Below are 17,652 nucleotides of genomic sequence, written 5' to 3'. Positions count from 1 at the left end.
TTTGGCCCACGTCATCATCATCTCGGTCCCCAACTTTCCTTTACTGGGGGGTTGGGGTTCAGAGGATCTATCCTGGACCCAGCAAGTATGTACAATTATAAAGAAAGCACATTGCACCACTACTTCCTCAGAAGTTTCCAAAGATTCGGCATGGCATTTAAAGTTTTGACAAGCTTCTATAAATGTGTGCTGGAAAGTATGCTGACCAACTGCATTATGCCTGATATGGAAACAAGCTCATAAGTGAAAAATCCTACAAAAAGTAGTGGATTAGGGCCAGTCCATCACAGGTAAAGCCTTCTCCCACCATTGAGCACATCAACAAGGAGCACTGAAAACAGCATCCATTATTAAGGACCCTCACCATCCAGGCCATTTTCTCTTTTCACTACTGCCATCAGGAAGCTGGTACAGGAGCCACAGGACCCACACCAGCATGTTCAGGGACAATTAGCTAGATAGATAGATAGTCATACTTTATTGATCCTGGGGGGCAATTGGTTTTCATTACAGTTGCACCATAAATAATAAACAGTAATAAAACCATAAATAGTTAAATAGTAATATGTAAATTATGCCAGTAAATTATGAAGTAAGTCCAGGACCAGCCTATTGGCTCAGGGTGTCTGACCCTCCAAGGGAGTTGTAAAGTTTGATGGCCACAGGCAGGAATGACTTCCTATGACGCTCTATGTTGCATCTCGGTGGAATGAGTCTCTGGCTGAATGTACTCCTGTGCCCACCCAGTACAGTATGTAGTGGATGGGAGACATTGTCCAAGATGGCATGCAACCTGGACAGCATCCTCTTTTCAGACACCACCGTCAGAGAGTCCAGTTCCATCCCCACAACATCACTGGCCTTATGAATGAATCTGTTGATTCTGTTGGTGTCTGCTACCCTCAGCCTGCTGCTCCAGAACACAACAGCAAACATGATAGCATTGGCCACCACAGACTCGTAGAACATCCTCAGCATCGTCCGGCAGATGTTAAAGGACCTCAGTCTCCTGAGGAAATAAAGACAGCTCTGACCCTTCTTGTAGACAGCCTCAGTGTTCTTTGACCAGTCCAGTTTATTACCCATCAACCATCAGACTTTTGACCCAGAGGGGATGACTTCACTCACCCCATCACTGAACTATTCCCACAACCTATGGACTCATTTTCAAGGGCTCTTCATTTCATGTTCTTGATATTTATGATTTTTTTCCCCTCTTGTATTTGCAGTTTATTTTTTTTTTGCACACTGGTTATTTGTCCATCCTGTTGGGTGCAGTCCTTCATTGATTTTATTGAGCATCTTGGATCTACTGAGGAAGCCTGCAAGAAATCTTAGGGATGTGTTTGGTGACTTATGTACACTGATCATAAATTTACTTTGAACTTCCCCCCATAGGACGTGCTCTCTAATCTGGCAGTATCCTGGTAAATCTCCTTTGCATTCTAAAGCTTCCACATCCTTCCTAAAACAAGGCAACCAGAATTGAACACAACACTCCAACTGTGGTTTAACCAGGGCTTTAGAGAGCTGCAGCATTACTTCATGGCTCTTGAACTCAGTTCCCTGACTAACAGAAACCAACATACCGAATGCCTTCTTAACCACCCTGTCAACTTAAGCTGCAACTTTAAAGGATCTATAAACTTGGATCCCAAGATCCTTCAGTTCCTCCACTCTTCTAAGAATCCTGCCATTAATGTTGTGCACTGCCATTGTGTGACCTTCATACTTTTTCATATTTAACTTCATCCGCCACTTCTCAGGCCAGTTCTACATCCTGTGTCCCATTGTAATGTACAACAACCTTCTACACAATCCACAGCACCATCAGCCTTCTGTCATCTGCAGATTTACTAATCCACTCATCCACTTCCTCATCTAAGTCATTTAGAAAACAATCACGGAGTAAGGGTTCAGGTCCCTATAGAACACCACTGCTCACAGGTCCCCAGGCAGGAAATGCTCCATCTATTACCACCATCTCCCTGCTGTGGGCAAGCCAATTCCATTTCCCTGATCCCATGGGGTAACATTATCAAGTGCCTTACTACAATCCATACACATCCCATCTGTGGATTCTTTTATACCCGGGAGGTCCTACACTTACTCTAGTCATCCTTCTGTTCTTCATGTACCTATAAAACTCTTTGTGTTTTTCCTAATCCTATCCAAAGGCCTTCTAATGTCCCCTTTAAGCCCCAAGTTTCTTCTTAAACTCTTTCCTGGCTACCTTACCACTCTCAAGAGCCCTGTCTTTTTCTTTGCTTCCTAAACCCCAAGTATGGTTCTTTCTTAGACCATAAGATATAGGAGCAATAATTAAATGTTATTAAATGTTCCACCTCTCGTTATCCGAGGTTCCTTCAGCCTACCATCCTTTCCCTGCCTGAATCGGACAAGCCTATCCAGAACTCAGTGCAAATGTTCCCTAAAAAACCTCTATACAGTATTTGCTGTACAGTTCTGAGAGCATCTGTTCCCAACTTACGCTCTCAAGTTCCTTCCTAATAGCATAACTAGCCCTCCCTTAATGAAATGCCTTCTCCACAGTGTCTGCTCCTATCCTTGTCCAAGGCCACACTGAAGATCTGAGAGTTCTGATCACTGTCTCCAAAACACTTAATCACCAAGAGACGAGTCACCTGACTAGGTTCATAGCCTGGTACTAGATCCTGTATTGCATCTCTCTGCATAGTGTCATGAATCCTGCTGGACTCAAGTCCTTTCCCATCTAAACCTTCTGCAATAAGGAGGTACCGGTCACCAAGGAAATTGAAGTTCCCATTAATAACTACCCTGTTAATTTTGCACCTTTCCAAAATCTGCCAATTGATCTGCTCCTTAGTGTCTGTTATTATTGGAGGGCTTACAGAATACTCCCAAAACAGTGATTGCTACTTTCTGTTTCTGACTTCTACCCACACTGACTCAATAAACAATCATTTGAGTGGGAACTTATGTTACTGCATGTGGAAATTGCAAAATGTTCAGGTTATGAACAGTTTACAAGTTCAGAACCTTCGCATAACCTGGGGAGGACCTATACCTAGTTTCTGCTTTAGAGACAAGTAGTGAAATTGCTTACTCTTGTTAAAGCAGTTTGCTTCAAGTCACAATCAGCAATAACCAAATACAAAGGTGTGCTGGTAGCATGTGGTGTTTCTGCAGCATGTCTTAACAGAATCAAATGCACACACTAAATACCCAACTGCACAAAAACAATTAATTTTTGACTTCTAACCCATAGGTTTAAAAACAGAAGATAAAAGGTTGCAATAAATAATGGTCATGAAATGCCAAGAAAGCTGCCACCCTTGTTCACTCTGAGCTATGTGAGATACTAGATCTACCAAGTTTGTTGCCCTAAAAGGGCAGTTAGTAGAAGAGACATTAAATGCTGACCTAATCATAATGAATACTTACAAGTATTTATACAGAAGTATGTTGAGTGATGGCTCATGAAATGTGTAGTTTTCATTTAATCAGTTTAATTCATCCAAATTTTAAAAAAAAGTTATTTGAGCCTTTGTCTGCAGGTTTGGCAACTTGCTGTTCACCATGCGGAAGGCTAATGAAAATCTCACAAGCAAGTCAGAACACCTGTCCTTCAGGCCTCATTCGCCATTTTCAAATAGATAAATGCAAACTGATGCCTCTTTGCATTCTATTTTTGAGCATGGCTGGTCTCAATCTGCAGACTGTTACTTAATTCTCATGGTAAAAACAATAGCTTGAAAAGTACATATCAGATACTTGGAACACTTTTTAATTTATAGTTTAAAGTTCCGGGCTGTCAAATCTGACTTCTAGCCAAGCCTACAATATTTCTCAGCACAGTTACTTAAAATACAGAGCAAACTGTCAGCCAACTTCTTATCAAAAGAATGCAAACCATTTGGTATGTATTTCTTAGCAAAATAATTTACTGCACCCAAATACTGTATTGCATCCAACACGTACCAACACAAACTACTTTAACAGCAATGGGCACTACAAAACAATCCTAACAGTTACTACTGCGTAGGATACCCATATATTATCCTTTTATTGTCACTGAGTGTCAGAAGGTGTCATGTTGCGTCAAAAGCCATTTAACAAGCTAAATTAACTCAGGACCATATGCAGTTTATGTTATTGCTGCCTTGTGCACTGAGGGCTTTTCAGGCATAGAGGAAATGTACGCAGATAAGTCATTAAAAATTCAAGAATCATGAAAATAAAAAATGTGAAACAGTGAATTCCTTACAACCGACATACAGAAAAGGATGTAAAAAAACCTGCATTTTTAATCAATTTCCACTGCCCCACCCTCCCCCCACCTTTTTCTGGCCTCCGCTCCTTCCCTCTTCAGTCCTGACGAAGGGTTCTGGCCCGAAATGTTGACTGATCGTTTCCACGGATGCTGCCTGACCTGCTGAGTTCCTCCAACATGTTGTGAGTGCTGCCCCTTATGTTTACATTTTCTGTTAAGCATATTTCAATTATACGAAACAGTTTATTATAACATATTTACAAACTTCATTAGTTTCTATTAACTTCATGATAGTCATAGCAAATGGTAGGACTAGTCTTCATTAGCATCCTAAATTGGGGAAGTGAGGCCAAGTTCCATGCCAGCTGATGGGAAGTTGACAAAGGGGCATTTTGCAAGTAAAGAAATGTCTAGCAAGGAAGCTTTCAATAGTAAGATAAAAAGAGCTCAGGGCTACCACATTTCTGTTAAATTGAAGCACAAGAATGGCAAAATTAGGAAACCCTGATTGAGAAAGGTTATTATTGGTGTGGTCAAGAAAAAGGAGACATGTCCTATTAGGATAGATAGCTTGGAGCAAACAAGTCCTTTGTAGAGTTTAAGGAGTGTAGGAGTACACAAGGAAATTAGGAGGGCAAAAGGCAATCATGAAATATTTCTGGTAGATAGATAAAAGATGCCCAAAAGATTCCTTAAGTATGTTAACAGCAAAATAATACGTAGAAGAAGAGAGCAAGTCTCCTTAAAAAATCAACATGGCAATCAACATGTGGAGCATGGGCGAGAATTTAAATGAACAGTTCTTGTCTATATTTAACAAGAATCGAGTTCAGGGAAGGGAACAGGGATATTCTGGAATAAATGAATAAGGGCATCTGTTAGTCTTGCGAGACCATGGACCTGCGCCTGGAAAGTCTTCTCTCCAGGGCGCAGGCCTGGGCAAGGTTGTGTAGAAGACTGGCAGTTGCCCATGCTGCAAGTCTCCCCTCTCCACGACACCAATGTTGTCCAAGGGAAGGGCATTAGGACCCATACAGCTTGGCGCCAGTGTCATCGCAGAGCACTATGTGATTAAGTACCTTGCTCAAGGACACAACACACTGCCTCGACTGGGGCTCGAACTCACGACCTTCAGATCACTAGTCGAAAACCTTAACCATTTGGCTACATGCCCACACTATTCTGGAATATATCAACATTATGAAGGTGGTGGTGTTGGAGGTCTTGAAATGCATGAAGATGGATAAATACCTGGGGTCCAATTAGGAGTATCTAGGGTAAATTCTGGGAGGTGAATTCTGGGGCAGTGGCAGAGATTCTTGTAACTTTTCTCCAAAAATTAGTATGTAGAATATGCTTATCACAAAAGAAAAAGATCTCTACCCATCAGAGCAAAATAGCCAAAGATGATTAACAAGCAAAGAGAGCACAATATGCAGCACCAAGAAAAAACCTACTCAAATAAATAATTCTATTCCAAACCAAAACACTTTTTTTGGCAAGGAGGATTACATGGAACATTGCTCCAAGTCAACCCATGTCCATTCAACCACAACTATGTGGCACCCTTCTCTAAAAACATTGGTCACTGATAGCATGACTTCTTAATATTATTCTGAATATCAAATACAACCCCCCACACCCCCCCAGGTTCACTATTCAGAATTTTCTCCTCTTTATTGTTTCTAAGGGTACACTACAACTTCCGAATTACATTCTTTGCACTCCATCTTGTAATTACTGTTCCCGGGCCCTCTCAACTGCCTTAGAGGCAATTAGGCATGGGCATTAAATGCCAGCATTACGAGGGATGGCAATACCCCTTGAATGGATTTTAATTCTCTCAGTAGCATTACACAAGATGAACCCTTTCATAAAATTAAGGTTAATATCATAAAGTGTATTAAAATTATTTTTAAGTTATGAAATATTAGGTGGGTCTAAATTAAAGTCAGTAGTAATATCATGTGCATATATGAAGCTGTGCTACAACCTGCAATTCAGTCAAGCAAAAGAATGATTAGCAGTCCGTATGTGCTTAACAGAAGCTATTATTGCATTCTAAAACAGAATAAGCATACATTCTAGCACAGCTGACTTGTATTGCTAGCATGGAATTTCAACAGTACAAAATATCCCCCCTACTCAATCACATTTAGGAGGTTTTATCTCAATTTTAAAATTGAACAAAAATACAAACTTTTAATTATCAAGGATACATGAGGAAATCTGCAGATGCTGGAATTTCAAGCAACACACATACTGCTGGTGAACGCAGCAGGCCAGGCAACAGCTCTAGGAAGAGGTACAGTCGACGTTTCGGGCCGAGACCCTTTGTCAGGACTAACTGAAAGAAGAGCTAGTATTTGAAAGTGGGAGGGGGAGGGGGAGATTGGAAATGATAGGAGAAGACAGGAGGGGGAGGGATGGAGCCAAGAGCTGGAAAGTTGATTAGCAAAAGGGATACCAGGCTAGAGAAGGGAGAGGATCATGGGACGGGTGGCCTAGGGAGAAAGAAAGGGGGAGGGGAGAATCCCGTGGCTTTCTATATATTGGCGAGACCCAACGCAGACTGGAAGATCGTTTCGCTGAACACCTATGCTCTGTCCGCCGGAGAAAGCAGGATCTTCCAGTAGCCACACATTTTAATTCCACGTCCCATTCCCATTCTGATATGTCTATCCATGGCCTCCTCTACTATAAAGATGAAGCCACACTCAGGTTGGAGGAACAACACCTTATATTCCTTCTGGGTAGCCTCCAACCTGATGGCATGAACACTGACTTCTCAAACTTCCACTAATGCCCCACCTCCCTCTGTCCCCCTCACTATACCCCTTGCCCATCCTCTGGACTTTTCCCCCCCCTCCCCCTTTTCTTTCTCCCTAGGCCTCCTGTCCCATGATCCTCTCATATCCCTTTTGCCAGTCAACTGTCCAGCTCTTGGCTCCATCCCTCCCCCTCCTGTCTTCTCCTATCATTTCGGATCTCCATCTCCCCCTCCCCCTTTCAAATCTCTTACTAGCTCTTCTTTCAGTTAGTCCTGATGAAGGGTCTCAACCCAAAACATTGACTGTACCTCTTCCTAGAGATGCTGCCTGGCCTGCTGAATTATCAAGGATACTTGGGTTTTAAGAGTTTCTAAAGCAGTTTGACAATTTTAAAAAGAAAATTCATCCTCTGCACAAACTCTAACCAAAGGTTAACACTACAAATCTGCTGGAGGGTGCCCAAGACTATTTTATTTTCAGAACCCATGATGATTTTGCTGTACACTGTACAGAGTAAGCTGATTGCTTTAATATAATTTACCCACTGCAACCATTAAGGACAACACTGAAACTCAAGTTACAATTGCTCTCTGACTGAGGGGTTACACCACTTAATCTAAATAAATTCATAATTTGGTTGGCTATTTGATTTGTAGTCCATTTTTAAACAAACTATTAAAAGTAATTGGTAACCTAACAATTTAGAGTATTTAAAAGCTTTTTGCAAATTTGTGAATCTATTAGGGAACCTTCAAAGAAAAATAATCAGGAATAAAAGCACATACAGTTAAGGAATGAGTACATATGATTAATACAGGTTACCAAATGTATTGCTATTTTCTATTATTAAATTTGATCTTATAATTACTTGTTCCTTTATGGCACTTTTGTCAATGAATGTCAAAGGTGATGCAAGTAGGATAACTGGAAAATTTAATCTATTCTTGGAAACAAATCTTTATATTTTCATTGCAGAGGCAACAACTTCTAGACATCTTCAGTTACTGCAGGCAAAATTTACAAATTAACTGCTTGTAAGTATTAGTTTATTTGATTATTTGCATAAATTTCTACATTTAAGTTAATGCTCTCAATGTTACACCTCAAGTAGATCCAAAGCTATTTGCAAAGAAGCATTTTACACTTCTTGTATCATAAATAAGATGCATTATAATAGCTTATGCCTTACAAAGATGTTGCAACCTACAGCAGCAAGGGAGGGGATTCACCAGTATGCAATGCAATTCCTCAATAGAAATACTAAAACTAACTGTAGCAGGGGGATTGAATTAATAGCTTTGAATGTTTAGTCTGTGTATGGAGATTGTTTCATTTCAGACCAATGAATTATTCCAGATAATTTGTAGTCTTAATTTGTAGTTTGGGTAACTTCAAACAAACTCCTTTGACAATCAGCTTTTTATGCATGTCCATGGCCTCCTCTTGTGCCACGATGAGGCCACTCTGAGGGTGGAGGAGCAACTCCTTTTAATTACATGTAGGTCACCTCCAACATGACAGCATGAATATCTATTTCTTCATCTTCCAGTAATTTTTTCCCTCCGCATTTCCCACATTTTCATTTGCGAATCTAACTTCTTACCTCTTCTAACCTGCCTATAACCCTCCCTGGTGACCCAGCTCCTTCCCTTTATCCCATGGTGCACTCTCCTCTCCTATCGGATTCCTTTGTCTTCAGCCTTTTACCTTTTCCACCTATTACCTTCCAGCTTCTTGCTTCATACCCCCCCACCCTTCCCTCACCCACCTGGCTTCACCTGTTATCTGCTAGCTTGTTCTTGCCTCCCCACCTTTTTACTCTGGCATCTTCCCATTTCCTTTCCAGTCCTGAAGGGTCTCAGCCCAAAAAGTCAACTGTTCACACAGTTCCATAATACTGCCTGACCTGCTAAGTTCTTCTAGTATTTTGTGTGCATTACCACGTAACTTGCAACCAATGAAGAATCTCAAATCATTCATACACAAGACCAGCCACTGTAGGAAGTGAGAATGATACCTTGCTGCAATAGGTCACATTTCTTCTGAGGAACTAGGGACAATGGATATTGTTGGATGCGAAAGAACTCTAGAATGTTCTGAATTCCACTGTGCAAACTTTACACAGAATGGACACTAAAATGTAACAGTGCTGCATAACTTTCACTGTCTTAAGCTCTTTTTACTCTGGAGATGTCCAAATTAACATGTTTGTTATGGAATGGTTCCAAATCAAGGCAGAATTGGTAAAGTATTGAACAAGTTAGTGATTTTTGGGTTTAGGACATATACATTTAGCAGGTGAATTTGGTCACCAGTCTTCACACCTGAATATGAATTGTACATTTAATTTGGAGTGCAGTTCTGAACAATGGGTCCTAAAAGCTGTGAATCCCAGTCCAGACAATACTGATTAAAATTCATTTGGATGTCTGCAGTGGGGATGTGAATCAGGAGGTGTGAAGGTTGCATTTAGTTTCAAAGAAAGCATTGTGCATAAACATGGGTTTGTCCTTTGATGTTTGGCACATCAAATATTGAGCCCCATGTTGGGCCAGCCAGATCTTTCAAACTAAAGCGGTTCCATACAATTCCTGCTGTACCTTGTTTCGTCAAATAAAGAAGCTGCTTTGTATCGACCAGTAATTTTCTCCAGTGACTTCATTCACACAACAGAACACACAGGTTTTAAGGAAAAAAACTGTTAAAAGGATAGAAAATGATGCACTACCAATATAAATCACTTTTCAGTTTCGTTTGTGAAGTTCTGTTATTTTGCTTTACAGTTATATATTTTTCCCTGCCATAGTAGTAACGTGGCAACAATTAACACCTTACTATGCAATTAGGTTCTGTTCATTTATCAACTATGGGAATTATCAAGTATTATATTTTGCTGTTGAATGCCACTTTTGTAAACATGTCATTGTGTGCACTATGGATTCAAAACCATCTGCTCAATGGCTCAGAGACATTATGTCCTGCTTAGACCTTGAAAAGATTCATTATTCATTTCTTAATTCGGACATAAAGTTCCAAAAGGTGAGAGGACCTTTTCTTGAATGTTTTCATAATTCCCGTTTAGATCAAGGGTTTGTCCCTCCTTTTTATTGCATTTAAAACCCTTACTTCCAGCTTCTTTCAGTTAAGACTAACTTTTTTTTGTGTGTGTGTAAACATATATAGCTCAGGTAGTAGGCAATATACCTTATTTTTATAAATACAGCTCTGTGGCGATAAAAGTTCTGATTAACTTCTATGTATCATGATAGTTGGCTTGGAGTTGGGTAGTGGGAGGGTGGGGTATACGATTATACTATGGGTGCTTTTCCTTAACTGTTATGAACGGCACATTTGATGTGTTTGTTTTGCACTGTATAAACCCTCCTTTTTTTTTACTATTTTTTTCTGTTGTTGCATTGTAGAAACTTATATAAGAAGATAATAAAAAACCATCCACTAAAAGTAGATCCAATTACCACTTACAATATACAACAGCATTCAAAGGTAAGATCTGCGTCATATTTTGTTTGAGGTTGACTGCTGAGGAAGGGGGTAAAGAAAAAAAAACAAGCATATCATCTCGAATTCAATTCACCAAAATAACTGGAAAAGGACCAGTTCAAAGAGGAAAAAAGTTTTATATAAAAATAATAATATCCTATTGCATAAAATAAGCAAGATGGGAAACTAACAAAGACAAAATTATTTGTTATCTTTCATTTAATGAACCAAACACATTCCGTTCTAATTGAAGTTCTACACTGATTAACAGACAATTAATATTGGTACCTACTATCAAAACATCAAATTTAACTTTTATAACTAAATATATTATGGAAAATTGTACAAAGGCAATTTACTTCTATAAAGGTAAAAATTAAAGCAATAACTAACCTTTGGTTTTATGTTCAGCAGCCTGAAAGAAAAACAAAACACTTATATAAAACTTGGTTCAATTTATGACCCAAAATAGATTAAGCAAAAGATAAACAATATCAAGTAAAATACCTTTTTCTGAGCAGCTTCCTTCTTCTTCTTCTCTTCTTGTTTTTTCTTTTTCTTTTCTTCCATCAAACGGTCCTCTTCTTTAGTTTCTTGTTCTTTCTCACTATTAAGATAGATGATAGATATTAAACAATATTTGCAAAATTATTACATACAATTTCATTAATACACATCAAAAACATTCCATTCTAATTGAATGTTGGTTCAAAGATTCACACATAAAATGCTGGAAGAACTCAGAAGGCCAGGCAGCATCTATGGAAAACAGTACAGTCGATGTTTTGGGCTGAAACTTGCTCGTGGTTCAAAGATTTACCACTCCAAGTCTAACTATCACTTATCCACCTTTATATGACATAGTTCTAATTGTAACTTATCAAAATTGTAAATGCTTCTTTTAACTGGAATTTGACATACAAGACCAATTAAGAATTGCTAATCCTTCAGTCTAAGAAGATCTGTTGAGTTAATGCATTCCTCCAAGTGCCAGCTTCTGCTGCAACTTCATGTACAGCAGATTTTCATTAAAAATATTTGAGGACATTATGTTTAATGAAGTAATCATGTTTGTATCAATTTACTAAGAAGCTTATGATGAGAATGTATGAAAGAATCAAAAAAGCATCTAACTTCATGCATGTTGCCATTTTTGACAGTTGCTAGTATAATTGCTAAGTAAATCATGAACATACCCATTACTTTTCTAAATAGGCATCAATTATGGACAAGTAGTAACAAATCCAGATTTGTAAATTTTGTCACTTTTTTGCCCTCCATGCCACTCACATGCACAGGCATGTGAGCTTTCTACAGCAGCAGAGAAGGTACACATTATAAAAGCAACACATTGTAACAAAGTAACCACTCAATTTGCAGTCACTGAAGTCTAAAACAACCCTTGCGTTTTCTCCAAAACCTAGGTAGTCCAAGATACTGACTTCTCTAGAATTTCCACATTTGATAACACGAGCATAAATATCAGGAACAGACCAAGATAATTCTATACAATGTTCAAAGTTCAAGTAAAATTTATTATCAGAGTACACAGATGTCACCATATACAACCCTGAGATTCTTTTTCTGCAAGCATACTCAGCAAATCTATAGAAGAGTAAATGTAAACTAAAACTGTTCAAATGCAGATGTAAATAAATAGTAATAAATAATGAGCATGAAATAACAATACAAGAGTCCTTAAATAAGTGTAGTTATCCTATTTTCTTTGGTTGAAGGGTAGTAACTGGTACAGGTACCTCAGGTACCCTTATCTATCTAATGGCAGCAGTAAGAAAACAGCATGGCCTGGGTGGTGAGAACTTTTGAGGATGGATACTACTTTTCCCACAGCTGATCAAGCTATAGCCCCAGTTTTACTTTGTACTGTCTGTTCTCTATAACCTATAGATAAGAAGCCTATTCAATCCTTGCAGAGATTCATTGATTTGGCCTCTACAACACTGATATACACTTATAGTAGCCAATTCAGAGTCACACATTTCAATTTTGTTCCTCCAAAGAACATAGATCCAAACTGCTCAACATTCCTCTCTAGGCAAATCCTTCATTCAGAAAAATAGCTTAGTGAATCATCTGAGCTGCTTCCAAATATAACTACATACTTCCTAAATGGGGCCTTAATTGTATGCAGTGCTCCACTTGTGAACTCATCTACACCTTATAGCAAGGTTCCTCTACATTCACCCCCTTGTCATGAATGTCAAGATTTAAGCCAACTCCCTCATTGCTAATTATACCTTCATGCCAACTGTCTGCTTCATGAGAGGGGATAGCCAAATCATACTGTACCCAATGTGAATTTGTCTCTTGTACAAAAACATACAGACGCCAGCTGATTGCAAACAAATTCCCAAATCTCCAGCTACTACATACAAAATAATATATTATGGTATTTTCCCAAAAACAGCATGATATTTGGTCTGGTATGCATGTTTTCTTGACTTCTCTCCTTTGAATTGTAATGTTACATTTGTGACTTTCCAATCCATTGCAATGGTTCCACTATCTAGAAAGATTTATAGCCATAACACAGGTCTAGTCAGAATCATGCAAGACAGAAAACTGAAATTCCCATTTTAAGCTACACAATTCATTTTCAACAAGCAAATTTATTTTTTTTAAATAATGTCTTTATATCAATCATCAAGTAAATAGCATTCTTCTAATTACAATGATTTTTTACTATTTGACTATTTAAAACTGGCTTAAAAACTCATGGCTTAGATTTGCTCCACAGCATTGATATTATGTACAAGCATGACATTTTGAGATGGAAATTGCTGGGAAAATAAATGCAGATTAACTGTGGATGGCCTTGTTAGTGCATAAAACAGAATTTTGTGGGAAAGAGGAGTTCTACTTTGTTACTGGCTGTTAGTTGATTTGTGCTATTGTTGACAGCCTCACTACACCCTGCTTACAAGTAAAATAAATGAATTTGCATCTTTCAGCAATTAAACCTACTACAGAAGATATGAGCTGCTATGCAAATGTCCTAAAAAGGGTAAAATCTGTGTTCCTAGAACATCAATGAAGCTCTTGCAAAGGAACACATTTAAAACTGCAATCTCAATCCCTGTAACAAATTGAGGAGTTAAGGTTATTCTTAATCAAAATCTTATATTCTACTTTGCTTTCTGAAATGAACACAACTTACCCCATTTTCACCCGTTGTTTTCTTTGTGCAAATTTCATTGATTAAAAGGTAGTAGTCTTTAGATCTCAGCATTCATCAAGATTCCCTTTGTTAACTGATTTTTGGCAGAATTGTTAACAGAATGTTAATATATTCAAGGGTATGAAAGAATTCTAATGGGAAAAGAATTATATTATGGCAATATTTCATCCAATTCTGGACATTTTACAGGAAATTCCAAAAAAAAAGATGCAAGTAATACATCCTATTGTTAATGCCATTCCCTTTTCTCCTTGGACTACTACTCACTCCAGAGACCCGTTTCTGATGTTGAGTAGGTAATCATAGTTCCTCTCCTTAAACAGTAAGATTGAGTTTTCTGAATTAATTCTGCTACAACCACTTAGACCACTGCAGAACAGCAAGTGGATTTCATGCATTTGTCATAAACAGAAGTCAAAAAATATTGCAAATCAAATAAATATGAGCACCTAGGGTACTGATATAAAGTGCAAAGCAAAATATACACATTACGCGCAAAAGGCTTGCTGGTTACTATCGTGAAAAAAAATCACATCAGGATGACATACTTTTGAACACAATTTTGACAGTGTGTACGTAAGGGCATATATACAGAAAGAAACCTGCTGGAAATGGGCCAGTAATACCACCAATCCTGCCCATGGACTGTTTGCCCCACTTTCATCAGGGAGGATGCTATGTAGTATCCACACCAGAACCAAACTCAAAAACAGTTACTTTCTTCAAGCAGCAAGACTGATCAGCACCTCCATCCACTAACTCATTCCTCCTCAACCTCCCCTCCCCCCCTCCAACTTTATCATTTCCTGTCAACCTCCTTCTGTATAGATACTCCTATGCCTAGCAGCACTTTATGGACATACAATGTACAAACTATCTTGTATATTTATATTTATTATGTTTTATATTGTGCTCATCATATGTTTTTTGTGCTGTATAGGATCCAAAGGAACAATTATTTTATTCTCCTTTGCACTTGTGTACTGGAAGTGACAAACAAAGAATCTTGAATTTTATGTCTGCATATCACTCTCCTAGCAAATAATACAGTACAGTGAAACAACTGCATGATAAAACCCAAAAATTAATACAGAACTACTTTTTAATGCAATAATGAAATGTGGAATACATGCTCAGCATGTTTTTCTTCATTTCACCATGACCAGGATCGTAGGGAGCTATAACAAAAATATCCCCAAACAAAAGCACACATAAATCAGGAATTTTAATAAATAACCAGAATTCATTAATATTAGTATATAAAACCCAAGTCTGCCAATGTAATTTTTATTGCTTGGAAATATGCCTGCATTTTTAAAAATAATAATTCAATCAATTTGCAGTTGTGTACTTTATAAGGAAAGCCTTTGGAACAAACAGTCCAGGAAAATAAAATCAACATCCATTTCTTGCATTACTTTCTGCATTTCTGATATGCTTGACAGAATGAATATAGGTTAAAAATCATGCAAATACCATTTGTCAAACACAAACTTGGCTTTCTCAGTACTAACAAGTACATTTAGTATCTTTAGAAAGGTACAACAGTAGTATCTCAAAATTGGAATTTGACAAACTAATTTGGTAAATATTTGTAACAACACAAAATTCTTTATATACTTAAAATTCCATCTTATTCTCAGTGCTGGAATTGAATTCTGAACTCCAGAACACCCTGAGCTGTCATGGTGTTGCACTAACTGCTACATTACCATGGTTATTATGCTATGAAAACAAGGCACATGCAGAAATAAGCAACAGTTATAAAAAAAAACTTGCAAAAATATGCTAAAATTGCATTGTTTGTTTTTAATTGTGATGCAAACTTTATGAACAAGATAACTGGAGGCAATCTTCCAATGACTAGCAAGCCACTTAAGTTTGATGGTCACCTGGCCTCAGTCCAGTTTGGCTCCAAAGCCCAGTCTTCTAATAGTCCTGCACAGCACAAGTTTTATCTGACCACAAGCAACCAGTCTCCATCTTCTTAAATGGCCTTGACAGCACAGAATTCCAAGCCTCGCCAGCTGTCAGTGGTACTAGTTGCACTCATAGTAAGCAATGGAGTTCAGGAAAACATATTGAGTAAATGACTCCATACAATGCAATCCATGTAAAGGGTGCTGTTAGAAAATTTACCAAGATTTTAAAAACTTCTAAACAAGGAAATTGCTACTTTTGATTCACAATAAACTGCCATTTTCATTTATTCTGTGGTACCTACTCTGTTTTCATAGAAACATAGAAACACAGAAAATAGGTGGGGTAGGCCATTCAGCCCTTCGAGCCTGCACCACCATTCAGTATGATCATGGCTGATCATCCAACTCAGAACCCTGTACCTATCTTCACTCCATACCCCCGATCCCTTTAGCCACAAAGGCCATATCTAACTCCCTCTTAAATATAGCCAATGAACTGGCCTCAACTGTTTCCTGTGGCAGAGAATTCCACAGATCCACCACTCTCAGTGTGAAGAAGTTTTTCCTCATCTCGGTCCTAAAAGGCTTCCCCCTTTATCCTTAAACCGTGACCCCTCATTCTCGACTTCCCCAACATCGGAAACAAATATTCTTGCATCTAGCCTGTCCAATCCCTTTAGGATTTTATACGTTTCAATAAGATCCCCCCTCAATCTTCTAAATTCCAGCGAGTATAAGCCTAGTTGATCCAGTCTTTCATCATATGAAAGTCCTGCCATCCCAGGAATCAGTCTGGTGAACCTTCTTTGTACTCCCTCTATGGCAAGAATGTCTTTCCTCAGATTAGGGGACCAAAACTGCACACAATACTCCAGGTGTGGTCTCACCAAGGCCTTGTACAATTGCAGTAGTACCTCCCTGCTCCTGTACTCGAATCCTCTTGCTATGAATGCCAGCATACCATTCGCCTTTTTCACCACCTGCTGTACCTGCATGCCCACTTTCAATGACTGGTGTATAATGACACCCAGGTCTCGTTGCACCTCCCCTTTTCCTAATCAGCCATTAAGATAATAATCTGTTTTCCTGTTTTTGCCACCAAAGTGGATAACCTCACATTTATCCACATTAAACTGCACCTGCCATGAATTTGCCCACTCACCTAACCTATCCAAGTCACCCTGCATCCTCTTAGCATCCTCCTGAAAGCTAACACTGCCACCCAGCTTCGTGTCATCCGCAAAGTTGGAGATACTGCATTTAATTCCCTCATCCAAGTCATTAATATATATTGTAAACAACTGGGGTCCCAGCACTGAGCCTTGCGGTACCCCACTAGTCACTGCCTGCCATTCTGAAAAGGTCCCGTTTACTCCCACTCTTTGCTTCCTGTCTGCCAACTAATTCTCTATCCACATCAATACCATACCCCCAATACCGTGTGCTTTAAGTTTGCACACTAATCTCCTGTGTGGGACCTTATCAAAAGCCTTTTGAAAATTCAAATATACCACATCCACTGGTTCTCCCCCATCCACTCTACTAGTTACATCCTCAAAAAATTCTATGAGATTCGTCAGACATGATTTTCCTTTCACAAATCCATGCTGACTTTGTCCGATGATTTCACCGCCTTCCAAATGTGCTGTTATCACATCTTTGATAACTGACTCGAGCATTTTCCCCACCACCGATGTTAGGCTAACCGATCTATCTCCAGTTTCTCTCTCCTTCCTTTTTTAAAAAGTGGGGTTACATTAGCCACCCTCCAATCCTCAGGAACATGTCCAGAATCTAAAGAGTTTTGAAAAATTATCACTAATGCATCCACTATTTCTTGGGCTACTTCCTTAAGCACTCTGGGATGCAGACCATCTGGCCTTGGAGATTTATCTGCCTTCAATCCCTTCAATTTACCTAACACCACTTCCCTACTAACATGTATTTCCCTCAGTTCCTCCATCTCACTAGACCCACGGTCCCCTGCTATTTCCGGAAGGTTAT

The 17,652-nt window shown here is 38.8% G+C and overlaps 1 protein-coding gene across 12 annotated transcripts in view; it reads right to left on the bottom strand.

Moving 5' to 3' along the window:
- tnrc6c1 (trinucleotide repeat containing adaptor 6C1) overlaps window positions 1–17,652 on the bottom strand; it is a 130,009-nt gene that overhangs the window by 90,580 nt on the left and 21,777 nt on the right. For all 12 annotated transcript variants that reach the window (XM_063074348.1, XM_063074352.1, XM_063074355.1 and 9 more), the window contains exons 3-4: window positions 11,035–11,134; window positions 10,921–10,942 (exon numbers count right to left, since the gene is read on the bottom strand). In XM_063074348.1, the coding sequence (XP_062930418.1) occupies window positions 10,921–10,942; window positions 11,035–11,134 (122 nt within the window). The remainder of the gene's footprint in view (window positions 1–10,920; window positions 10,943–11,034; window positions 11,135–17,652) is intronic.

The sequence above is a fragment of the Mobula hypostoma genome, chromosome 22 (assembly GCF_963921235.1).
Source record: "Mobula hypostoma chromosome 22, sMobHyp1.1, whole genome shotgun sequence".
Taxonomy (NCBI): Eukaryota; Metazoa; Chordata; class Chondrichthyes; order Myliobatiformes; family Myliobatidae; genus Mobula; species Mobula hypostoma.
This window is presented reverse-complemented; position numbering and strand designations above follow the sequence as displayed.